Here is a 26614-nt window from a genome sequence, read left to right on the forward strand (position 1 = left end):
AAATATAACATTGCTGTTTCTTTTTACTTCTTTTTTTCTGATTTTTATCAATTTTAAATTTCCATTTTGAGGGAGACTGCAGAGAGCTCCCATTATGGGTACACTGATGTGATATTAGATCCAAGTGGCAGCTACAATTAGCGGATATGTTTCCTTAGATCTCCCCTCACACAAATAAATCAATATCTCCCAAGGAATAATGACTCAAATGAAATCCTGCCTAGCCTATCTGTAGCCCAGTGGCTAGAGCACTCACCTGTAAGGTGGTGAATACCTGTACAAATCCTGTCTCATCAGCTGGGAGCAGGGGTTCTCCCACATTACAGCTAATTACCCTAACCACAGGGCTAAAAGTTATGAGGGAGGTCCTCTTCCCATTCCCACTCCTTCCTCCCGCCAGCTTTTTTGTGTTAACTTGCCTGATGGTCTCAGTATAATTGGCTTGTTCTGGGCACACCTACCAGACTGGGTTCCCCACATCAGTTAGATACGTGAACACTTATCTTCCCCAGTTTGTTAATTGCTCTGTGGCTTGGGAAAGAGATGGGTGTCCAGATTCCTAGAGTGAAGCAGCAGTGCATACGCCCAGAGGCAGAAACATGGGTAATGAGGGATGTTTTTACTGCAAAAACTTAGGTATCAAGTAAGTTTAGGAACCTACGGGGGTCAGCAGAATCTTGTGAATCACAGTGGAGCCTAAAACTAGGACTTAGGCACCTCAGTATGATCAGTCTAGGTCTAAGTTGTGCTTGTATGATAGAGCTTTGCCTATTTGGGGCCTAGTTGTAGGCTAAAAACAGACTTGGTCTCTTTTTCCAGAGAAAAGGGAGAAAACCCAGCTGAAAGTGCTTCTGCATTGGTAGTGGAAAACATTAATTATTCTGTGAGCTCCTCTGAGCCCCGGTGTGATGTTCAGCTTCCCCATTGTTTGGTCTCGTAGCAAGTGTCATGCGAGCGCACTTGTTTTTCTAAATGCGGTGACGTCGCATAAGCATGTCTGTCTAGGCTGCTAGTGGAGGCACTTGTCTTAATTTTCTCATGTTTTAATTCAAGCAGGGGCCAATATTCTCTCTTCTTGGAGTTTATTTTATATTTATAGTTCCTAAGCTATTTGGTTTGCTATCCACAATAGAGGTAAGTAATGGACACACAAACCACCAACAAACTAAAGCAGGAGGGCTTCTGATATTTCTTTTTACTCTGTTTTCAGCACTTAGTCTCCATCTTGTGAAGAAAAACAGACTACATCACGCAGTACTGTGCTTCCGTCATTACTCTAACAGACACGCTCTTTGCAATCGTCCTGGTACCTCTTAAGGAAAATCTGAAAATAAACAATCAACACTAAGTAATATGAGATACAGCAAATTTCTTCTGCAGAAAGTAATTCTTGCTGGGTTACATTTCTTTCGCAGCATATATAAGCAAATAAGGTGAATCATCCAGATAACCAAAATGAAAAAGCATTTAAGATCATATACTCATGGTATATGTGTCAAGCTGTACTACCTCTCCAGTGTGTTAATCATACAATGCCCAACATGGAGATTGTGCAAGCAAACACATTGTGGCCTTCATTGTGATATATTGCATTGCCACTCAAATCGAACTGTGCCTACAGACAGAGACCATTAACTGATGAGAAAAGGCAGCAGCAAATCAGTTTTGTTATGACACACTAGAATAATGACAAATGTGTGTATTAGAACCATAAATTGTCCATTCAGTTCCGAGCTTTTGAACCTAGGAACAGCATTCGACCTTTTTCCTCATTTTGGGAGGGTCCCCAAACCATAGGACTGGGTAGTCATTTGTAGCTAGAACTTAGAAATTTCTAAACTTGTCTGCATTTTATTTTAAATACAAAGGAATATAAATCGTGCTGTCTCTCACAAATATGCTGACAAATGTGTGTCCGTGAAAACTAAATTTGTTTTAAATGATGTTGCTTAACTAAATTTCTCTCTAACCCTTGTGATTTAAACTAAATTAGATGACTGACTAAAATCCATGAATCTGATCTAACTCTGATCACTGGATAAAATTTTCAGAGGGACTCAAGACCATTTTCCAGTGTTTGGCATGCAAGAACCTACATCTCCCATCCCCAATTTCTTGAAATTTTATTTGAAGAGGGGGCCTTTGCTCCTAAGTAATTCAGATCCTTTTAAAAAAATTACCCACTATTTTAATTTTTAATGAGTAAATTTAAAAGGTAAATTTATTGATAGACTTGAGTTTCTCATGTGCCCATTATCTGAACTTGAGAGCCGAGTGGAACAGTAGTACGTACTGGTTATATCACACATTTTAGCAGTTTTAAGAACACAAAGTACTTCATTTCCTGAAGGGGAGAGTGCTAAATCCACCACTGACTTTTACTGTTTTGTCAGTAGCACTTAGGCTGTAACAAGCTCCAGTAATACTACTAGCTGAGGCTTCCTTTTATCTACTGATGTAATATAGCTGGGTACAACACCTTCTTTGACATGAAAAGATCTTATCTTCTCTCGCATAAGAGCTCCCATTAATCTTTCTCACCATGAGATTTTCTATGTTTCACCCCAACTGCAATAGCCTGAAGCCAGCCTTCTCAAATTCTCAGGGCTCAATTCAATAGTACCCTGCTCAGATTAGGAATTATTTTAAAGGGAGGAAGAGAAATAAGAGAAGTTAAAATCAACGCCATATTTAATACATTACATTTCAAGTACATTTTCTTTCTTCTATGTACCTTTTAATAAAAGGTTAAAATGATTTTTAATGATGTGTCTGCCATGGTACTTCACAGGCTGTGCTCCCTGTATACCACGTCCCTAACCTTGTTTACAGATAATGAATGTTAGACAGCGTCTGGATATGTTAACACCTTTAGCCGATATCGTCCATCCAAAATAATACCATGGGGGCATTCTATGTGGACAGGTTGAAGGAGAAATCCAATCAAGTAGACATGCTGTTTCCAATGGTTCGGGCTGATAACAAGGACAAGTAAGTTGCAGCCATCCTAGAGTTATTTTCTTTAAAAAAAATCCTTTCACTTTTCTGTTTGTTGTAGAATATTTGTCATTTTAAAAAATATCATGTGCCATGGTTACAATACAGCGCTCTGTTGACAGAAGTCACTGATGGAAGAGATTACCCTTCAAAACTTCTGTCAACAGAGTGCTGCCACACACAAAAGTCAATTGGAAGAGCACTCTGCTCTGTAGACAGAGCAGTTGGACTTCTGAGCCACTCTTGCAACAAAACAGATACACAGAAGCACAGCAGACAGGTCTGCCTGTTGTTCTGGATGCCCTGTCTGTTGAGAGAAGCCCCCACAGAGCATCCACACAGGTTTTTTGTTGACTGACCCTGTCAACAAAATAAATGTTGTGCATGGAGATTCTACCAGTCTTGTTGACAAAACTGGGGTTTTGTTGGCAAAACTTGCTAGTGTAGCTGTAGCTATGGATAGCCAAGGCCTATCTATCGTTCAATGTTATCAGTGTATTTTGTGGATATTGTTTATTATTTTTCTTAAAATATATACAAAATGTGTTGCACTTTGGATAGCTATCCCATGATTTAAAACACAGTGTAAATAGCCACTGCCACCACAAATCTATGTGTACAACATGTACACTCAAGACTTTGGCCTATTCTTTCTGAAAAAGTGAAGGAAAAAAATGGGATTTGCAGTAAATGAAGAAGTGTGGGGGACTAATTTCCAGTGTTCGCAGCCGTCACAAACAACACTCTGCTAGTCATCCCTAGTTTGATAAATGTGGGGGTACAAAATATCAGCTCCTTTGCTCTTTCTCTGTAGTGATTCAGCTGTTCCCACATGCACTTTTCATTTGTGTTAAATACAAATGAATAAAAGGACCTATAAAATGCAAAGATGGAGAATTTTCCCAGGAATTTAATCTAGTGGTCAGAATGGATTGACAGCCTTAGGGGAAAATATGAGATTAGTTTATATGTAGAGTGGACAATAAAGAAAGTAGCCATACCAAGTTCCTCCAAGCCCTGGGTAGCCGGGAAAGAGGTGGCAGCTGCTGGCGTTCCACAGGAGCCTCAGGAAAGCAGCAGCCACTGGCAATCCCCCAGAACCCTGCAAAGCGGCAGCCGCCCGCGATCCTCAGGAGCCCCAGGGATGCCACAGCTGCCAGCCTCCCTGGGAGCCGTGGAGAAGCAGCAGCCCCTGGCACTTCCCAAGCCCTGGGGAAGCAACAGCTACTCATGCTTCCCTGAGAGTCAGGGAAGTGACTCCCACTAGCAGCTTTGCCTGTGCAGCTGCTGGTGGAAAAAGTAGTGGGGAGAATGGCCCAAATACAGGACAGTGAGTCCCTTTTAAAAAATAAGTCGGGATGCCTTTCTGGTGTCCCAACTACTGGCCCGTCTTGCCCAGTATGGGATGGATGATCACCCTATTCATGACTGTGAGTTTTCTGTTGAGACTTCCAGCTGCCCCATTTAGAATACTAATTTTTGTGACAAGGATAGCTGTACAAGTCCATCAAGATCACTTTCAATCATATCACTGCAAAAGTTGGCTGCATTTTAATTGGTAAACCAGAGACAGAAGTCTCTTCATAAGCCATGCAAATCTGGCACCACAACTTCTAATTTGCTAGCAGCAGAAAGGATTAGCATTTGTGTTAAGCAATTCAAATGACCATGGTGGTTGCTTCAATTTTTTCTGTTGTAGGAATGTATTTAGACTGTTTCAGCATTTAAACATTAGTCAGACTGAGTGGGAAATAAAGATTCCCATTCTGTGATTTGTGTCCCAGGATCGGGGTTCTGTGTGTGGCTTATTGCAGAACTGGGGCTACAAAAGGAAATTGAAAGAACATGGAAGTAATATAGATGCTAAGGTTGGTGGGAGGGCATTTTCCAAAAAGCCCTTCTTTCTAAACAAAAACTAAACAAATGTCATTTGTCATAGACTGGGGTTTGCAAGATTTACAGCTCGAAAAATCCCTAGCCCCTGAATTTTGCTCATTGTAACTTTTAAAGGACATGTACAGTTAAGATGTCTATATTTTCTAGCATAGTTGTATGCTGATTTAGAATGGTAGAATTATTTTAGCAACAGTGTAATAATTAAAGAGACTGTCCTGCACATAAGGATTCCTTTGGCTTCGCAAATAAACCATTTCCGTAGCTATTACACAACACTTGAAGCAACACTGCCATCTCAGTTCGCTGTAATGACAGTATGATGTGATCACTGCTATTTATTTATAGCCTGTTTGAAAATTTCAGTGTGGAATAATTCTGAGTAGCAGATTTATTTGGATAACCACACAATACTCTAAAATGCAACAAATTCACAAGAAGATAAATTAGTTGTCTCTTTGCTGGTTCTTTTCAACTAATTCAAGCTAATTTGAGCCTTTCACAGAAAGGTGATAATGAAAGATTTGTTCTCAGCAACGTTATGGCAGGTGATTTGCATTTTAAAGTTTGACACATTTATAGAGCTTTTGATCTTTTTTCCCCCTCCCCTCTCTGCTACTACATTGTACCAGGTGAAAAATCTTGAAGTGATAAACTAGGTGAAAAAACATCCTGGAAAACATACAAAAGCAAAAGTGAATATTCATATATTTGTAGATTTGTAAGGTCAGGAAGCTAGGTTAGATCATGTAGTCTGTCCAACCTTGTATATAACACAGGGCAAGAATATTTTCAAGATAAGATGTTAGATTTTTTTGTCTAGGAAAAAAAATCCTCCTGAAAGGGTTTAAAGGAAATGTTAGGCTTGAGCCACTGAAATCAAGATCAGACTAACTTAATCTGTATTTTGAGCTGTATTATATTCTTATATTTTACTGCACAATACACTTTTCTGGGGTAGGTGCAGGTCGTCGCTATTTCAGTGCTCTGAGTTAAAAGGGACAGCCTAGAAAAAGAGAGAAATTTGAACCTGAAACTTGTTTGTGCTCCTGGTGCAAATAGATAAAATCGAGCTTGTCACATAGAGTTTGTAAGTGATATTAGTATTGAAATTCTTCATAGTGCTTTCAAATAATAAACCCAGAGCATTGGGAATGTGTCTAGATTGCAGATGAATAATTGCACCATGAAAATTTTCATTCATCATTGTACCATGTACTGAATGTTTGGAAATAACCATCTGACGTGTTGCCATTTAATGCAATAGAAGATGTCCTCACCTTTGCATCTGGAGAACTGGATTCTAATAACTCATCTTATCCTGGGCTTGACACTGATTCCCTGCATAGCCTTGGGGTATGTCTTCACTACGCGGAAGAGCGACTCGGTCAGAGTCTATCTTCCAGGAGTCAATTTTACGTGCCTAGTATGGATGAGTGAAATCAAACTATCTGGGGTCAGCAGTAGCTCCCATATTCCTCAATATCCTCAGTTTCCCCCATTGACCTCACTCTGTGAGGACAGCTAGGATCTTGATTTTTCATTTGTCATTTATAGGCACCACTACAATGTAAATAAAAAAGAAGCAGGGCTGCAGTTCTGTCACAGAAGTCACAGAAACCATGAATTTGAATAAATAATCTTAGAAGTGGTTGAAAAAGCACATTTCATTAGGGTACAAACCACATGCTGTTGCAATCTGGTACATGATGTTGGAATGGCCTGTCCACCCCTCTCTCGCCATGTGGAGACACGGGGAGAGGGGAGTGGAGGAGGAGCAGGGAATGCAGGCAAGCCATACCTGAAGTTACCTAAGTGGGGCTAAGATCTTGTGCACCAGGTCACAGTGCTTGGAGTAGGGGAGCTGGGTTTAGCCCTTCAGGACAGGATCCATTTGCTGCAGTCCAGGCTCACCCTCCAACCTCTATGTCAAGATATGCCAAGACCTAACCTTTCAGCATCCCCATACCCCTGCACACACATATACTATATGTCTGTGTATGTTAATGTAGACAAAACTACAATAATTTTGTCATCCTTCTGTGGATTATTGTTGTTTTTCCTGTACCGCTAACATATAATATACTAAAAAGTTCCATGACAAAGTTATAGCCTTAGTAATGTACAATCTGAACCCAATAACAAATGTTAAGAAAAAATAGGCTTTTCATGAAGAAAATATGAGAATCCCTTGGAAATAACATTGCCTTGGATGGTTTGGAATATAGGTAATGTTGTTGGTCTTCCAATGTTCTTGAAATATCAAAATTAACTTTGAAATATGCCAGATTGAATTAAGGAGGTGAAATATCACTGCAGGTATCTGGAAAACAGCTGAAGTAATGGTAACAGAACTGGACTCTGAGATTCTCCTACATCAGAGGTCTTTATTATTTTGATAACATATTTTTCTTCCATTTTCCAGAATAAGACAACTTAGGCTATTTTTTCTCCCTTTGCTCCTTCCATCTGATTGGAATGGCCAGCAGACATTAAAGACCAACCACATAGACTAGTCTCCTTTCAACTTCTGTTAACAAGGGTATTAAAAAGACATTCCCAAATATCAGCTGAAAAACACTAAGTAATAAAATCCGTACTTAAAAGGTGGGTAGGTGTAAATTCCACACGTGTGTCTTTTCATCTGGGAAGCCAGTTGCTTAGAGATCAGTTGTTTTAATGAATTGGGGAGCTGCTGTCACTTTTCAGTCAGTTGGCATTGCCACTTTTGGATGGATCAAATACTCACATCTGAGGTTTTAAAGTCAAGCTATAGGCCCTGATCCTGCAAAGAGAGCTCTGTGGCTGACTCTTGTGACCATAAGGAATCCAACAGAAGTGAATGGTATCCGCCTGCATAATTTTATTGCAGGACTGGGGTCTTTGTTTGTTTGTTTGTTTGTTTTTAAATAAAGATGTATCTTGTGAAAATTGACATGTCTGAGGTTTAAGGATCACATTTTCAGTAGTTCTTAGAATAGTTAAATACCAGTTGTCCAGCACTGAGTCTTCTTTTGGAAATCCCACCCCCAATTTTTCATAGAAGTTCTGCTAATGATGAAAGTAATAGTTATTGTCCCAGTTCTAACCTCAAATGTGAATGTACAACTTTTGACTTTAATAGGAGCTGAGGACTCTTGGCATTCCACGGGGTTGGGTCCACTGTCATTCGCACCCACCTATTGATCTTAGAGACTTTTCAAGTGAATTGTAATTTACTATTGATGAATGTTGTTTAAAATATTGTCCTCTTAAGGCAATTCTTCTATTTCCAAAATAAGATCATGGCCTCCTGAAAAAGGCCTCTCGCCATTTGAAAAACCCAGTATCCAAATTACTGATAAGCTTGGGAGTAAGCACAGTGTACTGGTGAAAGTGAAACTGAAAACTGGGAATCTGGTGTGCGGCCTGGCCTTTGCTACTACTCTGAATGTGATCTAGGGCAAGAACCTAATGGGCTGATTTTCAGAAGTGCTGAACTGCCACTGGAATATTTTCACTCAACATTTTTGAAATACAGGTAATTAACTGGTCTGGGCCTAAGTTTAACCCTCTGTAAAACAGGAAAAAATTCCTGGATAAGCAGTTTTAATCAGTTAACAGTTATAAAGTGTCTGGAGAACTGTTATCTGAAAGGCAAAACAAAGCATGGGTATGTGAGCAGCTTGGGGCAGGGACTGTTTTTGTTACATATGTATATAGTTCTTTGCACCTGGAGGCCAACATTCCATTGTGCTGCCATAAGATAAGTAGTTAACATCACCCTCCATCCTTTTTTAATAAACAAAGGGCAATCTGACGGGAATTTTGTACCAATTCTAAATAAAATTAGATTTTAAAATATTTCTTTCTCTTTTTGCCACTGAAACACATTTATCCATGCTAATTCATTTAAAATACTATGCTGCTATATTGTTCTCAAACTGCAACTTTTTCTCTTCTTTTGTGCTCCTTCTTAATATTGTGTGCTTATTCTGCTTACACATTCCCCAAACTTGCCAGAAAGATGCTATTAGTTATATTTATTTTTCAAAGCAGTTTTTCCCAAAGGATAAATTTGCATTAATAAAAAAAATCCATATTCATGGGTGTGCGGGCTTCTTTATGCCATTTATATTAAGTGCAAATACTTCACTAGAGTCACATAGCTATCATAAAATTAATCTTATATTCTTTCTAGTGCCTTTACTTGTTTTATAGGAAAATTACTTTCATCTGCAAAGATTTATGCATTTTCCTCCTTTTGTAATCAGAAATACAATCAAGAAACCGTTTATTTTAATGGAGATGGAAATTGAAATGTAAGCTTTTATGCTGTTGAATAAATTACTGAAACAAAAAAATAAAACTATCAGTCAAGCAGAAAATGCGTTATTGCTTACATGTCAATGAGTATTTCTGTATTAGACTAATAACTTGATAACCATTAATATTTGTGCAAAGACAAAAAAGGGACTTTCCTGGCTTTGTGTGAGACAGAGGAAAATTTAGATGCTAAATGTATGAATTATGCAAAGGAAAGCTGCAGGGATATACTGACCAGAATAACTTAATTTTTATGTGTTCTGATTTTCTTTTCAGACTTGGAAGGGTAAGAGTATAAAATATTTTATATTGGACAGAAAAATAAATTAAGGACCTAGTTGGAGAACAAGGGCTGTTTGTAAAAAGCTTTCCTCTCTGTAGTCCATTTCAAATAAACTCATTTTTTTAGTAGCGTCAAAACAAGATTGTGACACGTTCAGCAGACATTAACAAATTATTCCTGTTATGGATTGTAATGCAAATAAGTTTGATAATGACCATCTATTTCTGATTCAAGTTTTTGCACATTGAGGCTTCGGATGTAACCTAAAATCCACTACTGTATAGACCATGTAAATCTTTCCATTTGCTTTAAGAGGCTTTGGATCAGGCCCTTGGTTTGGAAAGGGGCTCATTTTGACCTCCCATTTTGTGTCACAAAATTGTGAGCACACGAGGAGATCACATCTCCGAATTTGGTCCTTAGCCTTTCAAAGAGTGGCCTTACTGAATTAGACCAGTGGTCCACCAAGTACAGTATCCTGTTGGAAAGTGGCCAGCACCTGATGCTTCGGAGGGATGTGTAGGAAACCCCATAGCAGGCAGATGTGAGATAATCTGAATTTTCCTACCATCCCCCACATTCTTGCAATTTGGTGTGCAGAAGACACCAGACAAAGCCATTCATATGCATCCAAAACTTCCAGCTATGAAACCTGGTGCATGTGTAAGAAATCTTTCTGTTTTCATATCTGCCATTTTCACATGCCAGTTCCCTGTAAAAATGAACCATGAACATACATACGTAATGCACATTGCTTAGGCATTTGCTGGTGATGGTGCCAACTACTTTGTAAGGAAGGATGAAATCAGTGAGTCTAATTTCAATTTCACTTTAAAGATTCAAAAATTTGACCCCAATTAAATATTATTCTTAAAAGCAATTTAATTGTTGGAAACTTCCTTGACCCAGAACTCCCCACTCCCATTTTTTTTCTTGTCCTCAAAAAGTTTCTTCTGTTTTTTAAAACACTTTAGTTCTTGTGTTGAAACACTATGGGAGAAAGTACTGTGATAGAAGATAACTAAAATGGGGAAAAGTAAAATATGAAACAGAGGAAGGAAATCTGAGAAGAGAGAAGCTGTGGGGAAAAAGGAGATGGGCGAAGGGTTTAGAGAGGATGAAAATGGTCACCTATTTATGATAAATTAGTACTTTCTTGTTCTTGTCTTATGTTACCCCTTGCATGCATGCGGCTAGGTGAAATCACAGCAAATGTTCCCCATGTTTGGTTTTTAATGTCCACAGGTAGCTGCATGATATGTTTCTCATGGTCAAGTCAACAGATTTTTCCTTAATAAGGAGGCAAATCAGCATACGCCATGGCACTGTGCTCACTCAGCATCAAATCTAAAGACGATCCTGCTTGGAGGTGGTGCGATAACACATCACGTACTCTGTTGCTTTATTTGTTAACTAAGCTTCCAATGTAAGTACCAGAACTGTTCTTCTTTGCTTTGTGGTTCTTGCTCATTTATTTCATGCATAAAAATACTCCAGTATCATGTCTCTCATAAACTGATTGGCTTTGTCTACCCTAGCAAGTTATTTCCAATGATTTTTTCAAAAGAAGGGGGCTCTTTTCAAAGATCCCATGGAGAGTCTACACACAAAAAGTGTTCTTTCAAAAGTAAATAGAACATAGCACTCCTTTCGAAAGCGCTCTTCCACTGCCATTACAGGAAAAGCACCTACTTTCAAAAGCTGCTTTGGAAAGAAAACATGTATAGATGGTCTGCAGTGCCCTTCCTTTGAAAGAGCAGGCCTCATGACACCTGATTTTTCAATCCCTGGCCTGTTCATTTGAAACAGTAGGGGCTGTGTGGATGCTCTCTTTTAAAGAGGAGATCACTCTTTTGATCTGATTTTGTGTGTGGACACACTCTTTCGAAAGATATCCTTTCAGAAGAGATCTTCCGGAAGGGCTTGTTTTGAAAGACTAATGAGACACTTTGGGATATGATAATGAGGTGCTGTCATGAACGTGCAGCGGCTCATTAGCATAATTGTGGCCGCAGTGATTTGAAAATGCTGCTTCCGAATTGCGCACCGTCTGTGTAGACAGGAGCCTTTCGAAAGGACCCCCCCAGTCTTCAAAAGGCCCTTATTCCTATTTGGTTTTAGAAATAAGGGGATTTTGAAGACTGGGGATCCTTTTGAAAGGCCCCCATCTTCACGGGTGGCGTGCAATTCGAAAGCGGCACTTTCGAATTGCTGCGGCTGGCATTATGCTAATGAGACACAGCATATTCATGGCAACACCTCATTAGCATATCCCAAAGTGTCTCGTTAGCATCCTGCTTTTGAAGGGTGGGGGGCTAGTGTAGACACAGCTGCTGTACTGTAGATGTAGCCATAGTGTAAATGTTTTGATCCAAAGGCCATTGAAGATAATGGGAGTCTACTTAAGGCCTTTGGTGATGAGTTCTAACTGAACTCAAGCAAGTTTCCTTAATGAACCTAACAGAGAGGAAGCCGTGCTAGTCTATACACTATCAAAACAAAAAGCAGTCAAGTAGCATTTTAAAGACTAGCAAAATAGTTTATTAGGTGAGCTTTCGTGGGACAGACCCATTTCTTCAGACCATCTGGTCTGAAGAAGTGGGTCTGTCCCACGAAAGCTCACCTAATAAACTATTTTGCTAGTCTTTAACGTGCTACTTGACTGCTTTTTGTTTTTCTTAATGAACCTAGTGCAAGTATCATAACCACAGAGAAATGGAATGTTCCCATCAATTTTCAATATTCTCTAGCTGCATAAAACTTATGGACATCCCTGGCAGTCTTTTCAGAGTGGATGTTGCATCCCTTAAAAGCCTCATTAAAAGAATTCAGGAAAAAAAACGTGCAGTATTTTTATATTATATTATTATAATATAATAATATATTATATTTTAATATATTATTATTACTATATTATTATATTTTATATTTTAATTTAGTATAATTTTCTAGATTCCAAATTAAAGGTGAAGTTTTGCCTCCTCATATAGATTGAGAGTTTCTACCGACTTTATTTAAGAGGTGTATTTGGACCAGCTGAGGCACAGTTTGGTCCTAAAAGGGAGCCTCTTGCTTTTACGCTCTCCTACTAACATATTTCCTTTCTTCTATGTTTCTCGCACTTTCTCTGACACTTTCATTACTAATTCCTGTTAAGTTATCAGACACGCACAGTTCAGGAGGCAGAGTCAAAAGCTGCCACTGACCTATAAGATGATCTTGGACAAGGTACCTCATCCTCCCCCACCCCACCCCCCCGTTAAAGGGTAAATAATGATTACCCTCTTCAAAATGCTTTGAGATTTACAGATGAAAAATGCTATATCTGAACTGAGTATTGTTAATTTAAGTACCAAAGAGATGGTCGTACTGGGTCATACTAAAGGTTCTTCTGGCCTGAAATCTTGTCTTCTGACAGTGGCCAGTACCAGGTGCTTCAAAGAGGGTGAACAGAATAGCTGGATCTACACTAGCCAATTAGCTTGAAAACCCAGGCCCTCTTTTGAAAGAGCGTGTGGTGCGTCTACACATGCTGCACACTCTTTTGAAAATGAAATTGACGGGACTCACTGAAGGAATTGAAGTCACTTGTCCACACATGAAATAGGAAGAGGACCCCCCCCACTTTCAAAAGCCTTTTTCAAAAGAGGATGTGTGTAGACATTCCGTGCTCTGCTCTTTTGAAAGAGCAGAGTCCGCCAAAGTAGTGATCAGCTGTTAGGTGGAGACATGTTGCCCAGAGCCTGTGGGGCTCTACAGTCTGTGCATGCTGCAGGCCTTAAAGCTGCATGGACACAGGAACCCCATTGCTGGAAGCTGAGAGCATTCAGGCAGCAGCTGCTACACATTCTGCCCCTGCATGCCTCAGTGTGACCCAGAGCAGCCCCCAGAGTGTGATGGCCAGCACTAATACTGGTCAGGAGACCCAGGGTCCCCGCTATGAGCATGTCCAGAGCTTGCAGGGGTCCCGCCAGGGATGGGGTGGGGGGCAGGGAGTGAGCCTCGTCCTGGACTCAGCATGAGCTCCAGGACTTGCTGGGCCTATGGCAGGAGGAGGAGTTGCTCCGGGTCATGGGCATGAAGCAGAGGAATGTGGCCACTTTCACCCAGCTGGCCGAGGGCCTGAGTACCTGGGGTCACCCTGCCTGCACTTCTGACCAAGTGAGAAGCAAGGTCAAGGAGTCACGTCAGGGTTATGCCTGGCCTCGGGACTCAGCCAGCTGGTTGGGGACTGCTCCCACTTCACGCCCCTTCTACCAGGAGCTCTGGAGCCTCCTGGGCCCCCAGGACATCTGCTCCCCACCTGCCCTCCCGGACACCTTGGCCGAGGAGCCACAGCCTGGGGACGCTGAGGAGATGGGACCATTGGCCAGCCCCACACCACCCGAGGGAACTGTGCTGTGGTCCCACTGGGGTGGCCATGGTGGCATTCACTGGGGCCCTTGGGCAAGCTATTTGCACAGTGCCTCCCAGACACAGACCCCTCGTGGTGGACCTGGTGGCTAAGGGTGGTGGCTGGCTAGGGCTCTCCTGTGCCGGACATGGCTGCCCACCACTGCATAAAGGCCACCCCCTTGCTCTCCACAATATTATGAAGTGTGCAGCAGGTTCCCATGACCTGGGGGACATTGAGGACCCCCCACCTCCAGGCAGGCCAGGAGACTGTGCCACTGGCCCTTTAACTGCCTGAAGGTACTCTCCACCACATTGAGAGTATGGTTGAGCTGGATGTTGAAGTGCTTCTGGCTGGGGGTGGGGTGGCCCATATAGGAATGCATGAGCCAGGGCTGGAGGGGATCCGCCACATCAGCCACCAGGCACAGGGGCAAGATGGTGTCCCTGAGCAGGATCTCCCTCTGGGAGATGTAGGTCCCTGCCTCCAGCTGGTGGCACAGGCCTCAACTGCGGAACACCCATGCATCATGGGTACAGCTGGGCCAGCCCACATAGATGTCCTGGAACTGGCTCCAGCTGTTCACCATGTCCTGCAGGACCACGGAGTGGTAGCCTTTCCTGTTAATATGTTGTCCTCTGCTGTGCTCTAGTATGCGGATGGGTATATGGATCCCATTGAGAGCCCTGAAGCAATTCAGGAATCCAAGCACAGTGAAGCCCACGATGGCCATGTCCTGGTCCCCAGTGCTGATCACCCTCTTAAGGAGGATCATGTTGAGGGCATGCACCCCCTGCAATGGGGGAGACATGCACCCGTGAGGGTGTATGGGTCATGCCAGACCTCACCCCAGCCCCACCCCGGGCCCGCTGTCCCAGCCCCACCCATCCTGGTTCCCCCCCACTCTCCCCAGGGGGGTGTGTGGTCCAGACCTTCTCACCTCCATCACGACAGTCACAACTGTGGCCTTGCCCACACCAAACTAGTGTCCCATGAAGTGGTAGCTGTCTGGAGTGGCCAGCTTCCAGACAGCTACTGTGACCCTCTTCTCCACAGGGAGGGAGAGCTGCATCTGGATGTCCTGATTTCTCAGTGTGTGGGACTGCCACTGGCAGAGCTCCGAGAATGTCTGACACCTCATCCTTAAATTCTGGAGACACCGGTCATCATCCCACTCTCCCATGACGAGGTGCCCCCACCACTCCAACTTGGTGGGGTAGCTCCAGAGCTGGCGGAGCTCCCAGAGGAGGTACTGAAGGATCCAAGGGTCTGGGGTGTCCCCAGCTGCCACTGGGGGGGCCTCCCCTAACAGGAGCTGCAGGGCAGCCACCACTGCTGTGGCTAGCAGGGAGACCACTCCGCTGGTGGCAGCCAGCAGGGTTTCCAGCTGCTGCTGGTCCATGCTCTGTCCTGTGGGCACTGTGTCTGTGGGGCTTGTGGCAGCTCCACAGGTCTTGTGCTCTAGAGGACGAGGGCGTTGGGAAGGGGCCCTTCGAAGGAGAGGCCGGCTGTGGCCCCAGAAGGGCTTTGCCACCATGTGACCCCATCCACAGTGTTTCCTGGCCCTTTCTTTCGAAAGAGAGCATGGGTAAGTGTAGACACTCTCTTTTGAAAGGCTCAATGGCCCTTTCAAAAGGGCAGATGGCTCTTTTGATGGCACGAATCGACACCACCACCTCTGGTTCGTGTGTAGACGAAGACTCAAAAGATGCCCTTTTGAAAATGCACTCTAGTATAGACATAGCTCACATGTAATCATCAGGTGACCCACCCCTGTCAGCCTTTTAAGGGACATGGAGCTGATGCTGTGATACTGAATTTACTCAGGCTGTGTCTACGCTACCTCTGTACTTCGAAAGGAGGATGGTAATCAGGGTGTTCGGAGTTTACTAATGAAGTGCTGCCGTGCATACACAGCACTTCATTAAGCAAATTCCCCTCTGTGGCAACTTCAAAGTTTTAAACTTTGAAGTACCAGCTTGCCTCTAGCTGCTGCTCACTGCGAAGTGCCCAGGGTGAGGAGTTTTGAGGAGTAAAGGGACTTGGAAGTACCCCAGGCACTTTGAAGTACCGGCGGGTGAGCTGTGGCTAGACATGAGCCAGCACTTCGAAGTTTAAAACTTTGAAGTTGCTGCGGGGGCGGGGAGGAATTTGCTTAATGAAGTGCTGCATACTTCATTAATAAACTCCCAACAAGCTACTTACCATCCTCCCTTCGAAGTAGGGAGGTAGTATAGACAAGTCCTCAGTGTTTTAGCAGTGACTTTAGTGGCTCTATTCTGGGTCTGTATAAAAGTTGCCTTTCTCTTAATACAAGGGATGGATTTCTAGAAGTATAGCCTCTTGCCTAAATAGGTTTTAGTTTTGTTTTGTGTATGTTTGCCGTATTTATGACTTTCAGTTAAAACCTCTATGTAAAGGTTTATTGGCTGGGTGTAGAGTTCACATATTATTTTAAAAAAACCTTGTATTTGCAATTTTTCAGTTATAATATTTCAGCACTGTTTACAGTCACAGATTCTGTTTTTTTCTCTCTCACTCTCTCCTCTGTATTGGGCAATTTACAATGGTATATGAATGTTCAAGTAACAGAGAATAAGCCTTTATGTTTTTTCTTCTACTGATAACAGAAAAGTGCTTCAAAGGGAAATTATAACCAAATCTCAAGGGAAATTTGTAAAGCTACAACTGTAAACCCAAAACCAACTTTCTGATTTAAGTCTACACCATGGATTACAAGTGAAAATTGCATCAGCAGAGAATGTGGGACAAATTCATCGCAGCTATTATACACTGACTTGAAATAACCACAGAAAATGCTGCAAAGTGGTTTTATATGATCATGTTTTTTAGCCAAGTGATCACTTCCCTGTATAGAACCTTTGTTTAGGTTCCAAGTTAATAAAATGAAATAAATCTGTAGATGTTTTGTTTTGCCATTATCTCTTTTATTAATTATTCCCCACTGCCATGTTAAATATAGATTTGCAGTCTTAATTGGGTTAGTTACAAGAAGATCATGTCTTTTCTTTCTCACTGTTGCCTGTTAGTTTAAAGGTGTTTTAGCTGAAAGTTGATAATTATCGGTGAGAAGAAAATAACACATCAGGAGTTCATTTTCCATCTTAGCACTTGGGATCTCCTTTGAACTCCCCACACCAAACTTTCTTTCCCACTTTGTCACTTCTCCCCGTCTGTCATAAAAGGGTCACCCCTGCATAGAGACTTCAGCCGTTGCTCATTAGCTAAGGGAATTACTTCTCACAAGTGCTCTTCCTGGATGGATAAATTGCATGAGACTTTGACGAATATGGAAGATGGTTTGGGCTCTGATAATTCTGTCTTTCTGACTTCCTGGGACTGGAAAAGCAATGCAGGAACGTATGAGCTGAACCAGAACTCATCCCCTCACAGCTTATCTCCATCTCCTTCCTTTGAATCCTACTCTTCTTCCCCTTGTCCAGCTGTGATTGAGATGCCCTACAACAGCAGCAGCAGCGGTGGCAGCCTGATTGGATACAGCTTGATGGATTTTCCTTCCACATACTTACAGACCACTGGACAGGCCAAGGCTCAGAAAGGTACCAAGGCCAGAATGTCAGCCCAGCGCAGAAGGAAAGCCAGTGAGAGAGAAAAGCTCAGGATGAGGACCCTGGCTGATGCTTTACACACCTTGCGCAATTACCTACCACCTGTCTACAGCCAAAGAGGTCAGCCTCTCACCAAAATACAGACATTGAAATACACCATTAAGTACATTAGTGAACTTACAGACCTTCTGAACAGTGTCAAACGGGCATAGGCGTCCCCACTGCCACCTGACAAACCCACCACTGGAACTTGGAAATCCCTTCTTCTGAAGAATCCCTCTTTAAAAATATCTAATGGAATTTAGAGCTAGTTCTTTTAAAAAATCTGAAGTGTCCTGAGAAAATGAAGACAGAGCTAAAGGAAATAAGGATGGAGAAGTAGCTGCTGTACATATCTGAGAATGTTCTGAGTCAAATAGGGATGTGTATACTTTTGTATTATCTGACTTTGGGGTTGTTGGGTTGCTTTATTTTAAAATGAGTTTCAAAAATGAATTAAAATCAGTCTGATTCAACAGTGAGCAAGGCAAAAATGTTCTGTGAGGATTTTCATACCACAGTCCTGACCAATCTTCTGTTTAATAAGGAACAATTATTTGGAAAAATAATCAATCTACTCCCAAAAAAAGAATATTGGGGTTAAAGAGAATTAGTGAAAGATGTGAGAAATAATACAAAAATATTAAGCATAATGGTCTGTAGGCACTTTAATATTAGGATTTGGAACAGCATGTATATTTAGGTTTGGTGTGGCTGATAAATCAGGCTATTTATCCACATTTCTAGAATTACGTATCTAAAATGAAGAAATTTAAGTAACAGTAAGAATGTCTATGAACAAATAAAAATACCACTCTGCTATGTACTCATTATTTTGTATTGTATCTCTGAGAAGAAAAGCATATACCAATAATGACCAGTTCTTAGATTCATATAGAATTTGACAAGGAATAACCTTTTATAGATTTGTTACGCATAGCCTACAAGTTTTCACAGCAGGGATATTAAATTCAATAGCATAAGTTAGAATGTTATGAAAATAGTCTCTCAAATTCTGTATGTTTAAACAGTAATTTCTATAGAAACATATTTACTATACATAGAACATGATTGGTTAAATTTGTATTAAATTCTGCAGGCCTCCTATCACAGGGCTAGATTAGATCAATTCTTCCTCTTTCTCTCCCTCCCTCTCCCAGTAGCTCAACTGACCAGAATCTAAAAGTTTAATCTCAGTGAATCACTTCAGGTTACAGAATTGTGCAAGTTTCACAATCTAGAGGTGCTTTTGTAACCTAGGGAAGCCATGTATGAAGATCAACAGTTTTTACACAGCCACAAATAGTTCTCCTCTCTCTAGAGCCAGGAAACAATTCAAATCTTAACTTAACTTAGACTTCCAGTGCTAGATGAAACACTGGCTACATAATATACAGTGAAAAGAAAAGTTCACAGTATGTATACACTCCAAATTGATTTACATAAACTTCACACTGCACTCTGTGGCCAGCAATATAGAGAGGACTAAGAGGGGAAGAACTTGTGCACTTTTGCAATGCAGGTTCCAGCTATGTGAAGCAGAACAAAGTGGGTTAACCTTTCTCTGCCCTTAGATGTAAGATATGCACAGGGCTGCACCATTGTTCTATAGAAAAGATAGGGATGTATGTATTGTGTGCATGGGAAGGGTGAATAGATGGTCACTGAATTGGATGAATGCTTTCTCTCCTTAGGTACATAATATGTTAAATGTAAGCACTAAAGAGATTATTACTTTACTGTATCCTTCCCAGTTCTTGTTTTGTTGCAGGATGGGGGTGGAGGGTTCACATATTCTGAGATATCCAGTTGTTCAGGGAACTGGGGTTGGGGGTCATAAATCTGTCCCTCGAATTTGTATTTCCAAGGCTAGTCTTGATGTGACACAATGTTACTTTAGCATGATATGCTCATAGCTATATGTTCAGCATATAATTCATACAGTAGCTGAAGCAGAAACCTGAATTCGAGTTTGTGCAGGAAATGGGGTATGTTTCTGACTTCAATAAAAGTCATATTTTAAAGTATTCCATATGCTCCAGATCTGACCCTAGATTTACAATCCAACTCGTGTTCAGTAGAACAAGGTGAGTGATCTCAGCTGCACCCTGGGAGACCAGTAATCACAGCACAAATAAAGAAGACCTATTAGATTTACCAAATCTATTCCCCTTTAGGTAGAACATAGGCACATATCACAGAGAAACCATGTGCTTCACTAACCATATAAAATTCCTACATATATATTTGTACCGTGTCCAGGATAGCAAGGACAGAGATAGCTGGTTCCTGATGAACCCTTAAAGTCAGATTAGTACAGTCTATACTATGATTTTGATTCATGCCTAGTTTTTTTAATCTGCACAAACAGTAGATAAGGAGGGACTTGGTATTAGAGCTACAGAATAGCAGGCAAGAAAATTGGCTCTTATTACTAGCTCTGCTAGACTCAGTGTGTGACCTTGGTCAGGTCATTTAGATTCCCAGCCTCAGTTTCCCCATATATAAATTAAGATACTGCTACTTTACTGTTTCCTGGGGGTGGTTAAGAGATGTAGTTATGTAGCACTGCATCAGTGGAGGCTGTGTGGAGAAGCAGTACCCCAGGAGGCACTCCTGCGGGTGTTGTGATTGACTCAAGTTCAGTGCCTCCCACAGCTCCTGGTAAGGAGGCAGCCTAAGGTATCCCAACCCCAAGGGGCCAACTCTGCTGGCTGGTGTGAAGCAGGAGCAGTACTATAGGCCTAGCTGCACACAGGGCTGCCTCAAGGTTTTTTGGCACCTTAGGCAAACTGTGACTTTGGCAGCCCTTCCACCCCCACCCCCCCTCGCATGCATTTAATGTTGATAAAAATCAGAAGTCTAGAATAATTTTTACCTTTATTTACTTGCCAATCAAAATGAACAATGTAAAATAAAAAATAAATAGTTGTCTTATATTTTTGTACTTTTCATGAAGCTTCAAACAAGTAGGTTGTATTGGGAAAACCGCACAATAGTGGACAGTTTAAAATTTCAGCTGTTTTGCATTGCACCCTGTGTTGCTGCAGAATGCTAGAAACGGTTGCATTTCAGGATGCAACTATCTTCCTTCCAAATAAACTATTATTTTTTGTTAGTGCTGAAAATCTTTATTCCTTGATGCTGAATGAAATCTATCTTTGAGTTGTAAAACTTTTGCCCTTGGCCATTGATTTGTGTAAACCTTTAGAACTTTGTTTTTTGTGCTTTTGCTTTAGCAAATTGAACAAAAAGCTGTTTGAGACAAAGTCCTGAAGTTTTTTCATGTTCTGTCAAGATGGCAGCAAATCCAACAAACCTCTCTTTATAGATGGAGGAACAAAGGCATGTCTTTATCAATTTTAACATTGAAAAGCTACGCTCCTCCCATAACAATAGAGCATGTGGTTCTTTACCTACTGAAACCTTTCCTGGAGAGTTACTATATATGCAATGACATCATAGTAACATAAATCTGGTACATTGTAATTCATCATTTCAACATTCACTTAAAACTATTTTAAAAATTAAACCAGCCAGAGCTTGTTATTATTAAACATTATTGCATTTAAAACAGAAAGGAATGTATATATGTGCTATTTGTTAACATTAGCACTCAAATTTTTAAAAATCAGGGCTTTACTATTTATTACTTGAACAGTAACTGTCTAAAAAAAAAGCCCACAATCTTAACCTTACTAGTACTTATGATTCTCCTTTTATCATCTTGTTAAAACCTCTTACCAATAAGAAGTGGGTCTGCCCCACGAAAGCTCACCTAATAAACCATTTTCCTAGTCTTTAAAGTGCTACTTGACTGCTTTTTGTTTTGATAGTGTATAGACTAGCACGGCTTCCTCTCTGTTACTATTACCAATTGTTTTCAGATCTAACACAGTACAAATTCTTAATGGGCGTGATGTCTTCAGGATCATGGTTCATAACAGAGCAGAACAACTGTTGTGGGTCTCTGACTGGGTTTCACTAGGTGGTGAGCAACACTGACTCAGCAGTATGACTGGCCAATATTAGGCTACTGAAAATGACTGAACTGCCAGACACTACCCCAGGCAGCAAACCCAGGTGGTGCTCTTTTGAAGCTATGCCATGACACATTTTAACTGTATTTACATACAGAGTTATGCTCCACAATGGTTATGTCTTCGAAGGGGGCATGTTAATCAGGGAATATGCAGGACTTCCTTAGGCTAATTCTCCTCCACAGCAACTTTGAAGTGTCAAACTTCTAAGTGCTCTAGCTGTGGGCACTTTGAAGTGCCTTTACTCCCCAAAACCTTTAGAGTGCATGATCTTGTAATTAGTTTTAAGATTAAGACTTTAATTAAAAAGACAAATTAATAGCAGCTTTAATTAGAAAAGCCAATAATGGACAACACATAGGTGATGTACTAGAAGACTCCATTTCCTCAGGTTGATTCCATTGTTGGAGAGAGACAGGATTATGCTACAATTCCCATGACATCATAGGCAATTACACTTCCTGTGACCTACTGATAAATTCCACTTCTGGTGGAGAATGGCTCAGTAAAACCGAATAGAAACACATAGGACCCCATGGCAATATATAGGACTTCCAGTGGGGACTGATCCAGCAAAACCCCATAGGGATACATGGTAGACCATAAGTATATATGGGATTTTCTGTCACTTGTACATGTTATTGGGTGGGGGACACACTAATATATGCATATATCTCTACCCAAGCTCAGCCAATCAGCTTACAGTCAACTAGTTTATAAAGGTGACAGCCAACAGACTAAACCTGTAATGGGATTGGGACTGTGGAAGAAGAAAAAAAGCAGCAAGGCCCTCTGTGGAAGAAACTACCTAAGATGTAGCAGTAGTGGTTGCTTTGGGGTTCTGAAGAGCCAAGACCCATAAAATGTACCAAGGCATAGCAACAAGATTGGCTAGGTTTAGGGTAGAGGCTTCTGTGAGGGGGTTGCATCAGGATTCTAGAAAGCCCCTTCCTTCAACCAGCAGCAACTTCAGCATTCCAAAGTTGCCCCACAATGCCTGCTTCAGCTACCTAGCCAACAGGGAGCATCACTTGCAGCTGCCCCATAGACCAAGTAGGCTTCCAACTCTGGCCCCAAAGACCAGCACTGTACCTCAGCAGCAGCTAGGGGTAATGAGAGGCAGCAGCAACCAGTGCACTCCACTTTTGACAGAGCACAATAAACAAACAGGGAGAAGCGGTGTGTGCCTCTATGGCTGATCTATTTGCCAGCCAAGCATGTCTGTAAATAAAGCAGATGCCTATGATCTGAGTGAGATCTCTTGCTACCCATTTAGTAAGCACTTGACCAGTGCTGAGTAGATAGCCCACATTAAGCATTTAACATTGAATGTTTAATTATTAGATAGGTTTATAGTCCATTTGCCATAACACTTCTTGTAATTTATTTCCTTTGACTGTAATTACTGTTGTATCCTTCATTTTTCTCTATTATTGTAGCAGCTCATTTCTAAATGAAGATTTTCTGTTTTTGAGAAATCACTGCTTGTGTCTATTCTTGATCAGAGACGTGTACCTGCTTTCTTTCAAGGGAAAGACAAGACTAGCTTGTTTTCTTGGACATTTCCTTTAAGGCAGGCTCCCCCGTTGGTTACTGCTTTAGATAAAGTGAAAGTTAAGGTTTTAATTTAAAACCTTATTTTCAAGCAATGAAATTAGCTTAAGAAAATTGAATACAATGGGGTGAGTAGGACTTAGGCTATGCCTGCATTTGGAGGGGGGTATGCTTCCCTGTTTGCATGGGCCAACTTCTGCTTACTTTCATGGAGGTAACAGGCCAAAAATAGTAGCTTGGGCATCAGTACAGACTAGCTGCCCTGAGTGCAAACCCATTTGGATCCCCTGGGTACAAAAATCAGGTGACTAGCACATGCTGTCACTTACCCCTTCCTGGGCTACTGAAGTTATACTACTATTTTAAGCTAGGTAGGTGGCAAAGAGCTAGCCTCAAACTGCTTCCAGCAAATAGGCATCACAGCACTAAGAGGTGGGATCCACGAAGATAATTAAGCATTGTAATGCTGAGCAACTTGCAGCCTACCATTTAGGCCCCAAGAACAGTGCAATCCACAAAATTGAGTGAGGTTCTCTAGAGTATGGGGGGGCAGGGAAGAACAGGGCAACTTGGACTGTTATCTAAGAAAGCTAGCACTTCACATAGGGTGCCAGTGGCAGATGCTTAGCACATACTCTTCTGAGGATCAAAACAAAAAGCAGTCAAGTAGCACTTTAAAGACTAGCAAAATGGTTTATTAGGTGAGCTTTCGTGGGACAGACCCACTTCTTCAGACCATAGCCAGACCAGAACAGACTCTGTCCAATATACAGACTTCTAACTCCCTTAGACAAAGGGTCAATGGGCACAAAACAGACATCAAAACACTCCAGATCCACAAACCAGTTAGTCAACATTTTAATGGAATGGGGCATTCTGTCAATGACCTCAAGGTATGTGTGTTACTGAAGAGAAATTATCGCTTCGTTTTAGAAAGAGAAGTGGACGAACTGACATTTATATTCACATTCGGAACATTAACACATGGTTTAAATTGTGATGGGAACTTTCTGAGTCACTATAGGGGCTCGTCTGCATACTTGACAATCTAATTCTTGATCTTCCCCCCCACCCCTCCACTTTCTGATTTGCTCACCTTGATTATCTTTTTCTGATTTGTCCTCCTTGCTTACTGTTTTTGGTTCTCTGTGTCTTAAATATTGAGTCTGTTCTGGTCTGGCTATGGTCTGAAGAAGTGGGTCTGTCCCATGAAAGCTCACCTAATAAACTATTTTGCTAGTCTTTAAAGTGCTACTTGACTGCTTTTTGTTTTGATAGTGTATAGACTAGCACGGCTTCCTCTCTGTTACTCTTCTGAGGATACGTACTTCAATCCAGGCTGCAGGGAGGTGTCTTGAGCAAGCCCCAGCCAGAAAGCTGACAGCTACAGTTAGTTGTCTAGGCTGCTTTGATAGAAGCTGGGAAAGGAAATCAGAGAAGCTGCCCATTATATAACTTTTAAGCCCAGTAGTTATGGGAAAATAAACTTTGAGTCCCCTCTCTCAGCTGAGTGATCCATCTCTGCCACTGAGGAAAGGGGATTGGAACAAGGGTCGAGCACCTCTCAGGACAGCACTGAGCTCTGGGACATTTTGATGCCAGGTTCCTGCACTTACTCCTTGAAGTGCTTGTGTGCTGGATAATGAAGAGAGGAGCAATGAGGACACACCCCGCCACCCACCTGGCCTTAGGCCACCTGGATGCTCTCAACAGACTACAGCCTCATACTCTTCAGTACCAGCTATTCTTCTCTGCTTAAGTGCAGGAACACTAATTGCCTTTGCATTCTCATTTTGTGCATACTTGAACCTGGGCTTTCCACAGCCCAGGTAGGTGTTCCAAGCACCACAATAAAAGTTAAGGTGGCCATCTCTGCAGCTCAGGCCTGGCCTGTGGTTCAAGTGGCTGAACACAAGTTCCTCTTGGGTTTATGCAGGACCTCAGCCTCTAGGTACCTACAGAGAGGCAGCATCATGAGGCCACAGGATCTTTTGTTCAGCAAATCTGAAGTACTTATATGCCCTTGCCAGTACAATTTGAGCACTGATACATTTAACACTCCACTATTCAGATCTACTTTAAGCTGCAAGTAGAGGGCTAAACCCCTTACTCAAGCTCCCCCTTATTCTGTAACAGAAAAGATGTCCCAGGTTATAGTCTGCTAGCACCCTAACCACTGTACCCTGTGTCTTCTAGTATAAATGGAACTCTGTACTGAGCGGCAGTAAAGCAGGGAAAAGTGACAAGAGGCAATTACCTGCATCTCCACTTCAGCAATAATTGGTTACAGGCCAGCACCATGTACCAAACAGACTAATCCAGTAAGCCTTTTAGATAAAAGCAGCTCAAAAACCCTTAGTCTAAATTCAGTGTTAGACATTGTACTGCATTCAAAATAGTCAGTATTTCCCATCATTAACTGAAATATCAAAACTGTAAACTACTGATTTACCAAAGTTTTTTCAAATGGTAATAACTGTGGCACAGTTTGCTAATGTTTCTATTTTCTTATCAAAATAGGAGTCTCTTCACTTGGCCTTTCATCATTCACCTGCTGAAATGTGCAGTAGACGTGAAGCATAAACAAGGAAGACTGATCACCTTTCAAATGTCTGTTAACAGGGGTATAAAAATAACATCCCACTGACTGGGGGAAAGTATGTAGTCATAAAATAGCCACTTAAAAGGCAGGTAGGTGTTTATTTCACACTTGTGGGGTTGTGTTGCTGTTTTTAACTTTTAAAAACCAAGACAAGGAAGTTCCTGAATTTTAATTTAAAACAGGCACCTCTGAAGGGGTGAAGTAGTTTAATCTGATTTTCCTTATTAAGAGATAGTGTTTTTAAAAGTAACCTTTTGACCCACAGGTGTAAGCTTTTCCAGCTCTTAGTTGATTTAATGGGAGTTTTATTGCAAGACAACTAAAAACAGGGTTGCAGATTGAATAAAACCCAATACACATGAAGATATAACTTGTTCAACTTTACCCCAACCCCCATTTACTTTTATATTTTGTTTCCTTTAAAGATGGTCCTGTAATAAGTTAAACACTAGGCAAAAACCAAAGCTATTGGAGGAGCACAAACCCTAGTGGTCTTTGATCATTGTCTATTGACTCCCCTTTCCAAATTATATTACCTTAATGAAAGAACAACTAGGCTCATCATCTGCTGGAAAGGAGAACTTTATTTCAAAGCAAGGATGAAGTTGACTTCTCTACTGCTTTCTACAACCTTAAAGGAAGTCAAGAGGATGAAGTAGCAGTTCCCTTATCCCCATAGCATTCTGTGTATGCTCACTGATCTTTGACATAATTTTCCTCATTCCCCCCTCCCCCATGGGAAAGAGAAAAAGTAGGGCATCCATAGAGATGGCAATAAAAGCTTACAGAAGTCTCTTATGCAGCTTAATTCTCAACTGGCCATCCACTGACTGTCCCCTTTCCCATGATTACATGCAATCCCTGAAAATACAGGACCCTGAAAAGCTTGAAGAAAGGGATGACAGGAAAGGTTGAAAA

At 41.5% G+C, this 26614-nt stretch overlaps 2 protein-coding genes across 2 annotated transcripts in view; one reads left to right on the top strand and one right to left on the bottom strand.

Annotated features, from left to right (window-relative positions):
* Positions 1 to 1191: 1191 nt before the first annotated feature.
* The window catches only part of LOC142010733 (uncharacterized), a 46258-nt gene continuing 20835 nt past the window's right edge, over positions 1192 to 26614 (bottom strand). Inside the window, exon 22 of the mRNA XM_074989146.1 lies at positions 1192 to 1324. Within this exon, the coding sequence (XP_074845247.1) occupies positions 1243 to 1324 (82 nt within the window). The 3' untranslated portion in view covers positions 1192 to 1242. The remainder of the gene's footprint in view (positions 1325 to 26614) is intronic.
* Positions 17152 to 17673, top strand: MSGN1 (mesogenin 1). Its single transcript, XM_074988977.1, has one exon. The coding sequence runs from the start codon at positions 17152 to 17154 to the stop codon at positions 17671 to 17673; it is 522 nt and encodes a 173-aa protein (XP_074845078.1).

Source organism: Carettochelys insculpta, chromosome 3 (genome assembly GCF_033958435.1).
Source record: "Carettochelys insculpta isolate YL-2023 chromosome 3, ASM3395843v1, whole genome shotgun sequence".
Lineage (NCBI taxonomy): Eukaryota > Metazoa > Chordata > Testudines > Carettochelyidae > Carettochelys > Carettochelys insculpta.